The 12,653-nt window shown below is 45.4% G+C and overlaps 1 protein-coding gene across 1 annotated transcript; it reads left to right on the forward strand.

The window, feature by feature from the left end:
* Window positions 1–518: 518 nt before the first annotated feature.
* LOC121621144 (voltage-dependent calcium channel gamma-4 subunit-like) lies at window positions 519–12,357 on the forward strand. The gene is made up of 4 exons (XM_041957480.1): window positions 519–741; window positions 9,167–9,250; window positions 11,261–11,401; window positions 11,831–12,357. Exons 1-4 carry the CDS (start codon window positions 519–521, stop codon window positions 12,355–12,357), a joined length of 975 nt encoding a protein of 324 aa, XP_041813414.1.
* The last annotated feature ends 296 nt before the right edge of the window (window positions 12,358–12,653 follow it).

A 12,653-nucleotide genomic window follows, 5' to 3' on the forward strand; every position in this document is an offset into this window, starting at 1 on the left:
AATGACACGGTGAGTTTTGTCTTCCTTTATTCAACAGCACATCTCCTCTATTGGTTAGATTTGGTGAGGGTGGGGTCTCACTTAAGAAGAGCCATTGACGTAGTCCTCTTTGGAAACGGGTTTTAACAGAGGCGCAGTCTGTGTAGGAACAGAGAAAAGTGTTTTGAGACAAAGGCAAAGGGGGGAAACAGAAGAATGAAGTGGTGAGGTGGCTTGAAGTGTTCCGGTTTTGGCACACGATGCTGCTTTCGTGCTGTCCTGCGCGCACCAAACCTGCGTGGAACCTCTGGAGTGGGTACAGCCGGTGTCCTCTCACATCCACAGCAGCAAGCAGTTGGTTTTAAGCATCAGGTGAGCGAACAATATCCCCACTTTGTCTTCCTCTTTGCCTGGGCGACACTTTTAGCAGAGGAACAGAGGGGACGCGCCTGAACAAGTATGACCAAAGGACCCGCGCCCTGACGCGCCCCGGTGAGTGCATGTTGGACCGGTGAGAGTGTGGACTAGTATGAAGCGCCATGGCTTGGTGTGACCGCGGGGTTCAAACGCTGCTGGCTACCGTGGGGGCTTTCGCTGCCTTCAGCCTGATGACCATCGCCATCGGCACGGACTACTGGCTCTATTCGCGGGCGTACATCTGCAACACCACCAATGCCACCACAGACGAGACCCAGTCGCAACCCAAAACCAAGAAGGGCGACCTCACCCACTCCGGGCTGTGGAGAATCTGCTGTATTGAAGGTAAGCCTGTCCCAACGCATGAAAACCTTTAACATATGCAGAGCTGTGCATGGTGATTTAGCACAGGCTGCCTGGCTCCCCCGTTCATACAGCAAGTAGTTGGAATTATCTCTTTTTTTCCGAGGAGGAGTCTTTTGTTTCTTATTGCGCACAGACACCTGAGCGCACAAAAGGACGCTCGCCCTTTTACGCACGCCAAACGCCTCGATCGGGAGATCGGGACACAACAAGAGAATGATCATAAAGGTGGAGCAACTTTCAGAGGTCAGAGGGAGAACGCGTCTCCGGATTTTAATACCGCTAGGCTGCTGAAGTTGCACATTAAGGAGAAACAAACGTCCCACTCAAGCTGTCTGACAACTGTTACATCTCATTGTTCAAGCACAGGCCCACACAATAAACACGGCTGTTGCGTCTGCAAGCCGGCGCGTCTGAGCCCATTCACTTTTAAGCCGGTCGCTGGCAGGAAATGTGCGCGCTGTGAGTCTACTTTCATTCATGTCTCCGTTGTATCCGATGCTGTTGCTTGGCAACATCCCTGAAATTGCTATGGAAACATGCCCGGTGATTTAAAAATAGATGACTCTGAGTTCACGTCATGTCCAAGCAATTTTTTTTTGTTATAGAACAAGAGCAAAATATCCACTCTTTCCTATTTTTCTCCTTTTGGCTTGCGCTTTTGATTAATCTTAATGCAGTTGATGTTTGAGTCGCGTTGGCGGTGACGTCTTACTTCAGAGGCAGACAGACTCTCATTCATTGACCGGTCTTCCTTCCGGCCACCCCTTCACTTCTCGCATCGGCAATCAATCAGTCAATGTGACTACAGCGATTTGTTCATGTTCATTCTGCCGTGACGGACAGAATGAAACTAATAAATTGAAAGCAAAGAAATAAAACGCACGTATCTTACGTTAGAATTTGTTGAGAGACGTTTTGAAAACGCACCCAAATCTGACAAAACGCATCTCCAGCTGGCATCATATGCGCAGCACCATCCCAAACATGTTCGGCTTTGTCGAAATATAGAAAGTGCAGGCTCAAAACACAACTTCAGTCATCTGCACGATGAAGAAAGCAGCAGACAGACACTTCGGAGACACAGAGACATGAACACACAGGAGGAGGCGTCCGCCCTGAACGCAGCACATGAAACGTTATACACAGCCTTCGTATCGTTTCTGGAGCGTTGTTACAGAAAAATGTATATCGTGAGAAGGAAACAAGATCAGAAACTTTTTTTTTCTTTTGTCACCTCCTACTTGAAGAAAAATCTACTCTAAAATGTTATTTCATACATTTTCATGCATTCTCTTTTTTTCTTGTTTTTTTTTTTTTTTTGGTATAGATTAAGATATATTACTGATGCCAAGACATTTTATTGCTTATTAAAAGGCATCTACATCAGTTTTGTTTCTTCTACCCCAAAAGCAGCTGAATATTTTACACTTTGTCCCCCCAAACTAGAAAAAAAACAACACTAAAAAAAAAAAAAACATTTTTCAAGGACACTAGTGAGCTTTCATTCACATTTAAAAGACTCAAAGTCACAAGAGGCCACGTACAGGGAGAAATTCAGCCGTCATCAATGATTAAACTGTCTCTGGCCTCGTCCTGTGGTGATGATGGACGCTTTAGACACATGTGAAGAACGCCCTGGTGTGTTATGACACTTGCAATTTAGTGGGAGTCATGCTTGGCCGGGCACCTGTCTGCCATGTGGACGGGCCCGCAGCCCGCATTGAAACCTTTAGAAATGAAAATAAATGACAAATGCCTGCCAACTATTATGTCAAGCGTGATTTCCCGTCACTGCTTTGAAGTAAGTAACGACAGCGGATTAAGGACAGTAGAGACTGAAACGCTGCTGATGAGGCTGGGGACAAAGGCCGATTTGCACAAACAAAAGCGGGCCTATCATATCATCCTCTCCAGCGCTCACAGTAGTTTCACTTCTGCGCCTCTGCTTGATGCTGGACGATGGCTCTGTTGTCATGGAGACTCATAAGTATAGAGGACAAGACAAGGAAGGAAGCCTCAGCACCCCACCCCTCCACTCACACACACATACACACACACATGCACACACAGCCCTCTGGTCATAATGACAAACATACTGGGGTATTGACAGGGACGTGTGGATCACAGCTACTGGGGAAAACATCACCACGTTTGCTTGAACAGATTGCAGCGACAACACATTGCTGTAACACATAGCAGCACTCTTAAGCCCTTTTCTCTTCTACACTGAATGCGTTTCTGTCTTTCTTGCCACCCTGCCTGCCTTTCAGGAGCAGGCAGGAATATACCGAATGAGGCAGCGAGGTCAGCGCTGCCCTCATTCATGGAGTCCTTTGCATTTTTTAACAGTTGTTCAGATTTTTCCCCCCCTCCTTTGTTTGTTTGTTTTCCCACATGAGCGCCGCGAGGCCAGCGTGGCTGTGAGCGGCGCCTGATTTGCATCAGAATCGGCGATGCATCAGAGGCCGTCGCTTATGTGTGACTCGAGTAAATAAAGCCAACCCTGACAATGAGAGATGACCTAATGACTGATCCAATCAGCAGGTGCATGTTTACAGGAAACATCCCAGCTGGAGGTGGCGGGGGTGGTGAGGCAGCTGTTTTTCTTAGGGCAGACAGTGGACGTGTGTGTGTTTGTGATGGGAGGCTTTGTTTAGGAGGGGTGGGGGTCACTTTGCCATTCCCACCATCCTCCACAAGTATGTAATTAAAACGTGACAATTGAGAATCTGTGCAGGGGCACTAATTAGCCCCAACTTGCACCTCAGTCACTCCGTACTCTTTCTCTCTTTTCATTATAGGTTGAACTCCCCCATTCTCATCATTCTTTCATCTTTCTGCTCTACCTTTTTAATGAACCCTCTGTCACCCCCTTCATGCCCACACCCCCCCAGCCCCTTCTTCATTTTGGATGCATTTCTCTTTCTAAATTGAGTTCCTTTGTGTCACATGCAAGCTATGTTTGTAGCTATGTGCAACTGGGTAACCTTAAAGGAAAAGTTCAGCATTTTGGGAGCTACATTTATCGACTTTCTTCTTGCAAGTTGGATCAGAAGATTGATGCCATTTTCATGTGTGCATGCTGAATATGAAGCTACTGCCAGCAGCCAGCTGACTTAGCTTAGCACAAAGACTGGAGACAGAAGAAAACAGCCAGCTTCTCTCTGTCCAAAGGAAACAACAATACATCTATCAGCACACAATGATGCATTGATGTTGCTGTTAGATTGATTTTGCTACTATTGGACAGAGCTAGGCTAGCTGTTTCCCCCAATTTCCAGTCTTTGTGCTAAGCTAAGCCAACTGGCTGCTGGCGGTAGCTTTGTATTTTACATACAAGTACAAGAGTGACATCAATCCTCTAATGTAACTAAAATACAATGAAATAAAAAATCAAACTTTTCATTTAACTCAGGTTTTAACAGTCCAGGTGTAGACTAGCAGAGCAGTTTTTTTTTGCTACATAAGTAGGAAATAATATAAATTATGTAAGAAACTGATGGGCTGCAAAGCAACATAGCTCTTCCCTCAATCTGCATTCAAACAGTAAAATGGTAAGTAAGTGACAGTGCATAACTTCACAACAGACTACATGGGGCGATAGATCTCAGTTTTCTTCCTGCAACGTGGAAACACATGCACAGTGTAACCCAAGCAGAGCTGCGTTTGAAGAAACTGCTGCCTGGTGACAATTTAATTAACTGACTGTCAGTCATATCAACACTGAATCACTGATGTCTTCGCCAAATTGCTTTTTTTTTCCACCCTCACTTGGACTTGAAAAAAAATTGGAGGGGTTTGTTTGATTACACAGATGCTTTTATAGTCTGCCCCGGCCTTACCTGCTTCCAAAGTAATAGATGTATGTTTCGCACGCTAAGTCTGTGCGCGCATGTCTGCGTTTGATATCAAGCCCCAGTAGTATCTGTTTACAGCTTCATAAAACCTAATCAGCCCACCTGCTGTAAGCCTCAGAGCGATCTCCCTCGTCAGTGTTCACACTCTCTCAAAGCAAAGCTGATACTCTGTTTCGCCGTGGATCTGTTAGTTGTAGCATCACTGACAATATATCACTCACTGGAGGCTACTAAGTGCAATATTAAAGTCACCTTTGATTGGTTCAATCATCAGTCAATTTGCAGAGCTATTGAAATGTGAAAATGAGGAAGTGGGGGAGCATGGAGCTCGTTGTCATGACGTTCCTCACTCCTGGAGAGTAGGGAAACGTTGGACTCGATGAGACAACGCTATTGGTGTAGCCCTAAGAGACTGCTCCCTTATTGGCTGAGCAGCGGTAATTCAAAATAATGACAACGTGCATCATCCTGTCGTCGGCGGCACCACAGCGGCGACAGCTGCTCCCAGTACAACATGCGTGTATGTTTGGACACGTGTCCGTGTGCAAGTGTCCATTTGTCTCTGGTCACGCACTGTTGAAAGAAGGGTTTTTTGCCAGGGAAGTGCACTCTCTCATTTGGTGGGTATCGAAACGCAATGAAGATGTCAAAAGCATCCTCTGAGATTGTTTATGTAAATGAGCTTATTAAAGACTAACAGGGGTTGCCATGGAGAAGAGGAGGAGATGCTCAGCATGGGGCTTTTCAACTCCAGTCAGTCCCAGGGAATCCATTATTTCCTCTGTAATGTGTCGACTGCGTAAGGTTAATTCTCAATTTGTCACAACATAATCAGCTCAACATCCCAGAAATTTGTGGAATAAGGCTGTTTTCGTTTGTTCTGAATACTCAGGTGAGCAGCTGTATGTCTGCATGTCAGGCCAACACCTAGTGCACACACATCCATTCAGTTTCACAGCTTTTATGTTGCACAACTGTCCTCCGACCTTTGTTGCGCAATCCACCTTTTCCACCTCTGCCATTCCTGATTTCTCTTGCTGATTCCCTGCACTCCTTCTCAGTCTGAGTTCCTCTGTAATGTGGCCTCCTGTCTCTTCTTCATGCCCATCATTCCTCTGCTGCCTGTGCTTTTGTTGTTTCATTTCCTTGCACCTTCTCCCCTTGTTTAATCTCTGCTTCCTCCCTCCTCCTTCCCTCCCAGCCAGTCAGGATTCAGACTTTATTTAATTCCACAAAGAGTCCATCTCACGGCTTGTACACATCCTCACGCACACACACACACACACACACACACACACACACACACACACACACACACACACTAAACGTAGACATCGAGCCGATAACTGTCACTCATAAATCACAAACCTCGAGGCCTCCGCTTATAATCAGATTCCCAATCAGTTGCAATATTGTCTTTTATTTCTTCCATTCTCCATCACACACGCACACACACACACGCACACACACACACACACACACACAGAAGACAAGACAGAGGCGTCAGACTGGCGGGGGTAGCTGGGCTGGAGCAGAGGATGGAGACTATTGTGCACAGTCAAAATTAATAGTAACGTTCTGGGTTCACAGTAAAAGGTGTGTTTTTGTGTGCAGTTTAAAAAGAGTAAAAGCAGTTTGACATTTCAGTATTGTAGAGACGACAGCTGCACACACTCACATACACACACACACTTGCAAAAACACACATATAAAATCTGCTACAAGCCCGGAGGCTGCAGCATGATTTAGTGTTTACACAGCAATTAACAGCACAGCAAAGGTGTCTGTATTTTTGTTATCTTCACAGTTCCTGATCTAACCACAGGAGCCAGATGTGTTTTTTCACACGGCACAAAGTCTCATATCGCTGCTCAAAATAGTCCTTAGTCCTTTCCTCCATCAGTGACTAGACACAGAAACTTGTGCTCCATTTCCACCTACTGATTTGACGCTAATTAAATTGATGTCCCTTATTAAGCAGCAGACCTAGTTAATGGAAGCCAGCGTGGCCTTAAAAGCTGCGGCACAGACAATGATGGCTGCTGATCCTTCGGCACCTGTGAAATGGAGTTGACAGGTGTCCGTCTTTCATCGGCTTAGGCTGTTAATGGGGAGGCTGAAAGTTAGATGGCGGTGGTCAGCTCTAATCTCTGCTGCCTGTTAGGCCATTAGAGATGAGAAGGGGATTTTGTATTTTTGATGTGGGATAAGTAAAAGTCTTTGTTGCATCCAGAGAGTGGCAAAGCTTAACTGAGGTTCAGCCGTCTGGGTTTGCTAAACTCCTCCTTCTGAAAAGCGACTGTCCAATCAAAGCTTAGCAACCATAACTAGGCCCAAAGGGGTCGGTCATGGTTTGGATTTCTTCACATGCCAAGACGGAGTGCATGAGGCTGGAGTGAGAGAGATACTTGGCGTTTAAATGTTAGCACACAGGGTGGCGCCGCTGTAAACTGCCGAGCTAACATTAGCTTAATTAGCCGGCTAACGGCAGTGATAACACCGCTGCTGTTTTAGCAAAATCAAGGTCATCGGCTAGAAGAATGAGACGCCAGCTTTTGTCCACATTTATATGAAATCACAGACTCATCGTTTCCAGAATTACTAAGTGTCCAGCTGGATCGAATCCTGGAGCACTTGCCCTATGATACGAACAATGGTCCAGACCAAAAAATTCACTCACTGGTCCACCACGAAGGGTTGGTGTCGATCCGCTGTCAGGTGATCTGAGGAGCGGTTCACTGAATGGGGTTTCTGTGATAAGCTTGTCTCATGGCAGAGCGTGCACACACATACACATAACCTCATGGCGCTTCATGATGTATAGTAGTGGTGTAGTAGTCCAGCTATATATTTTGAGGGGTTTGTTGTCTTATTTTTACCCGTCAACTGTCTGATCAATAATCTTACTGCATTTTCAACCACAATGTTGGCTTTTGTTTACATTGTTGTTGTTGTTGTTGTTTTTCTTCTTCTTTTTCGTCTTCTTCTTGAACTATTGGCAGTTGGCACACACACACTTGTGGGTGCATTACCGCCACCCACCGATCTGGAGAGTTTTGTTTATTGTTTTGTAAACTTGATGCCACTGTTGTTGTGGTAAACTGCGTTATGTACTGTGTGAGAAACAAATGCTAGGCTAGGCGTAGCAACAGTCGCCAAGCTAAGGCTGTCGCAGCTTAGTGAATTTTCAGTTGCTCTCACTTCTCTGGGATCCAAACACATAAATATCTTCATGTAAAATTATGCAAGTGAAGCCGCGGCCCAGCCCACGTGTAATTCTGTGGGTGTTGTTTGGAGAATAACTAAAGCTATTCAAAGACCAAATGGTGAATGAAAAGCCAAAGAGCTCCCAGCGTTACCACCGCTGCACTGAGCACATCCATTAACCCCACCCCCAACCCCTCTCTCTCTAGACAAGGTGTTGTTTATACTCCGGCTCAATTACAGCTACAGCCCTCTCTCAGCTTTGACCTCTCTCTCCGACTCGCTCTCCGTCTTTCACCCTCCGCTCTATCCTCCCGTTGCAACTCACCGTGGCATTAAAAGCTTCCAACACGCGCTCTCTTGTTGTTTAAATAGGCTTCTTGTTCCTCCCGGCACTCAGCCATTCACCTGAGCAGGGTTTGGACACGCGCCACAGCCCCTCAAATCCCTCCAGGCAATGCAATCTTAATCCCACCGCCGCACAGAGCATGCACTGATCCTCCACCCCTCCCCACGTTGGTTTTCTGCCTCCAATTTGTGTGCAGAGAGCTGTGGTCTTTAGTTTGCAGGATTCATGATCCTGGGCCCAGCAACAGTCCCTCTCCGACCCCAGCGTACTTTTAAGAAGTTTAGGTCAAAGGTCAAAGTCTCATTTTTGGTTGGAGGTGAAAGCCATGGGTTAATCCTTGAGGATATGTTGCTTTTGTGTGCGATATGTATGGACCCATGTTATTTAATCCAATAAATGCCATAAGGAATAGCCAAAAAAAGTGGTTTTAGAATAAAGTGCATATTGTAAAACATGAAAAACTTAGTCAACAATCTTCAAGGTCTTTTTTTAGTGTGAGGCAGTAATTCAGGACTATTCATCTGAAACAGCAAAGGCCAATGGGGAAACTCCAGCACTCGACTGACCAATGGTGTAACTCCATCACTCACACTCAGTAAGTCAGGGACAGACTTACTATGTGAGGACAGACCAAAAATAACCAGCGGTCACTCGAAAAGTAACTTCTCACTCCTTCCTCTTTTATCAGAGACAAGAGCACAAGAGCGTCTTACTACAGTGGACGCAGTTTAACAAAAACCAGGTCACCGGGTGGCGAGCAACTGCGGCTCTGACTCCTCCAGCCACACATCCTTTAACCAGCTGACACCAACTGGAGTTTGATAGATTCACATCGCAAGTCCAAACCCCTGAGCATCAAATAAATCCAGTTTAACCTCAGCTTCCCGCAAAAGGCGATTCATGAATGCGCTATGTTCTCGATACTATTTGTCGGTTGAATAGTCATCATCTCCTGAACATCACGTCCGTCTTTGTGGTTGTCTTTGTCCTGCAGGCATCAATCAAGGCAGCTGTTACAGAATCAACCATTTCCCTGATGACAACGACTACGACACAGACAGCTCTGAGTACCTGCTGCGTAAGTGCTCCCCTCGTCCTCTTTGTCTGCCGTTGCTTAACCTGTCGGCCCTTTTGCAGGAAGCCCACTGACCTTTAACGTCTTATTATTTCTGAGAGCGATACCCTTTAATAAACCGATGAGTGATAAACCGATGCGATGACCGCATGAGTAAGACAGGCTATTATCACAACCCACCATGTTTGTCATCCATTTAGTTTTTCTTTTTCTATTTTCTTTATTTGTTTGGATGTCAAATTTTTATTGCCAATGATTTTTAAGCAATGAATTACTTGTCATATAATGGGGCAATTAAAAGCAGCTCTGCCAAACCCTACTGCATGTGCTGTATCTGTTTTGTCTGAAATTCGTTAAGTCATATTCAAGAGTCTGAATTGACTCTCATACTCGGATGAAATGTTCCTTAAATTACTAATGAATTAGCTCCAACCGCATGAAAGATTACTTGATGTTGTGGCTTCAGACATGGGATTCAAACATAGAGGCTCATTAGTCTTTTCCAATTAAAAATCAAAAGCATTTTTTAAAGGTGTGAAAAACACTGTATAGTTTATTGTTTTTTATTTCTTCATTCCATGTGACGCTGCTGCAGGATTAGCAGCTTATTTGCATTTTCTCATCGCCTTTCTTTTTTAACTGTTACAGCCTTGAGTTGATGCGCCTCGTAAAAAGTACATAAAAACAGAATGCAGTAATTTGCAAACAAATTGTGTTTACTGACAATAGTTTTACGAAGTGTTCCTGAGCCCATGTAGTAACATCCTTTATACAATCATGTGTTCACAAAGTGGTGAACCTCGCTCCATCCTCGCTTGTGAACAACTGAGCCTTTCCAGGATGCTCCTTTTATACCCAATCATGATGCTATCACCTGTTACCAATCAACCTGTTTACCTGTGGAATGATCCAAACAGGTGTTTTTGGAGCGTTCCACAACTTTCCCAGTCTTTTGTTGCTCCTGTCCCAACTTGTCAGAAGACAAGCTGCAGGCATCAAATTCAAAATATGCAGATATATTTACAACAATCAAAAGCTGATGAGGTCAAACATTAAATACATGTACATGTTTTCAAATTAGTTTATGTCAAAAAAGGATCAGCAAATGATCACATTCTGTTTTGTTTCTGTTTTACACGGTGTCCCAACTTTCCTGGAATCAGGGTTGTATATGCAACCATACCAAGCATTTTACGAGCAGTGCTCACAGCAAGAGGAATCTGTTTACTCTGAACTGTGGTGAATGGTCTTCATGGCTGTGTGGGGACATAAAATCCTTGTTAAAAAACAATTTAAACTGATCTGCTCCCTTTGAAAATTCAAGATATTTTTCTATGAAAACGGGTGAAAAATGAAAATGGCGAGGCTTTTACATAGATTGAGATTAGTTTGATATAAAATGGGAATATTCAATTAGCAAAGGGCCTTCATTTACGGCACAGCCAATTCAGTATCAGCCTAATACGCAGAGAAGAACAAAGAAGACTTATCAGAATTTGGACAAAGTCCAATCTCAGTCCATTAGCCAGGAGGGCTTATTCAACTTTACAGTTGAATAAGCTCATCCATCCTTGGACACTTGTAAAATGGCACAGTGATTCATTTCTGGGGAGGTGATAGTCAGTGAGAGCTCTTGTTACATCCCACAGCTGATTAGCACAGCTTTGTCACAACAAGGCCCCAAAGTATAACAGATAATGGAGTTCTCTAAAATGGAGGTGGAGGACAAGATAAATGAGGGCTCAGCGAGGTAATTAAAATTCAAATTATTTAAAAGAGTCCATTTTTCTTTAAAAACGCCGTGTTGTTCAAAGAATTAAAAAATTGCATGCTATTAATATATTTATGGTTCTATTTTGGTATCTATGAAATGCTTCACAATTTGATCAATTAATCGATGGATTGATTGTCCAATCAAGAATTGGTTAATGGATTGTGTTTAAACCATTAACAGTGACTTCATGAAACAGCTCATGATCACCTTGCTTTGTCCTCCCTCTCATATCTCTGCAGGTATAGTTCGTGCCTCCAGCGTGTTCCCCATCCTCAGTACCTGCCTGTTGATGCTCGGCGGGCTGTGCGTCGGGGTGGGCCGAGTCTACAACAAGACGAACAACGTCCTCCTCAGCGCGGGCATCCTCTTCGTAGCCGCAGGTGAGCTGGAAGATTACGCCGTCCTACCACGCCCCCAGTGAGGAGCCATCATGTGAGGGCCGGGCCTTTTGTTGTGAAGGAAGGCAGCTTGATGTGGCACCTGTGGTCACATATTGTATCTCATCAATGCAATTTATAAAGATGAAGAAGGTTTAGGATCTCCATCCATCACACACAGATGTCATGTCATTAAGGGCCTCGTTGATGAGAGTCCTGTGGTCACTGGCTGATGAGCAACCTCACACAGAGGGAGTTCACGGGTTTCATCATCATGACTGGAAAAGTCATGGATGATTATTCATTGTCAGCTCTTCACATTTTCACTTTTCCTCTGGACTTGTTCGTTTCCACTGTGTCACCACATCACAGATACTTCCATCCCTTTTCCTCCTTCTTGATCCTGTTCTCTTTCTGTTCCTCGTTTTTTAGGTCTAAGCAACATTATTGGCATCATCGTCTATATTTCCAGCAACGCCGGAGACCCCAGCGACAAACGTGACGATGACAAGAAGTACACGTACTCTTACGGCTGGTCGTTCTACTTCGGCGCCCTCTCCTTCATTGTGGCTGAAACTGTGGCCGTCCTCGCCATCAACATCTACATTGAGAAAAACAAGGAAGTCCGCTGGAGGGCGCGGCGCGAGTTCATACGTTCGCTCTCTTCCTCTTCCCCGTACTCGAGGATACCGAGCTTCCGCTACCGCCGGCGGACATCACACGCCAGCTCTCACTCTACCGAGGCCTCGCGGGAGAACTCACCGGTGGTCGGTCTGAAGGGGGCGCCATCTGCCAGCGGGGCCCTGGACGAGCTGTCCATGTACGCCCTGGCGAGGGACAGCGTGACGGAGAACACGTACAGCCCCGAACATGAGGCGGCCGCTGAGTTCCTCCAGGTCCATAACTGTTTTCCCAACGATTTAAAGGACGGGGTGAATCGCAGGACCACGCCGGTGTGAGGGGCTGGGCTCGAGGTTCACCTGGGAGTGGACGTGGGCTAATCTGCCGGATCCCGTGCGCTTGTGACAGCCTGCCATCTTAGAGACGCAGACTGTCCTTTTTGAAAAGACCGGAAGAGAAGAGAAGGCAGACAGCCGGACAGGAAGCCAATTAACAATGAGATCCATTTATCTGCTTTTAGAGGTCATCAAAGCAGAACGTAGAGTTACATTGTCTGTGCTGTAGCCGATGCAAAGTTAGTGTCACCTTTCAACTGTCGAAATGCTCAAACGAGCAGCGTGTGGATCGCAACCCG

Source organism: Chelmon rostratus, chromosome 17 (assembly GCF_017976325.1).
Source record: "Chelmon rostratus isolate fCheRos1 chromosome 17, fCheRos1.pri, whole genome shotgun sequence".
In the NCBI taxonomy this organism is placed as follows: Eukaryota; Metazoa; Chordata; class Actinopteri; order Chaetodontiformes; family Chaetodontidae; genus Chelmon; species Chelmon rostratus.

Coding starts and splice junctions, on each gene's coding strand:
- LOC121621144 (XM_041957480.1), top strand. CDS start 519: ATGGCTTGGTGTGACCGCGGGGTTCAAACGCTGCTGGCTACCGTGGGG. Junction 742..9,166: donor GAGAATCTGCTGTATTGAAG/GTAAGCCTGTCC, acceptor TTTGTCCTGCAG/GCATCAATCAAGGCAGCTGT. Junction 11,402..11,830: donor CATCCTCTTCGTAGCCGCAG/GTGAGCTGGAAG, acceptor CTCGTTTTTTAG/GTCTAAGCAACATTATTGGC.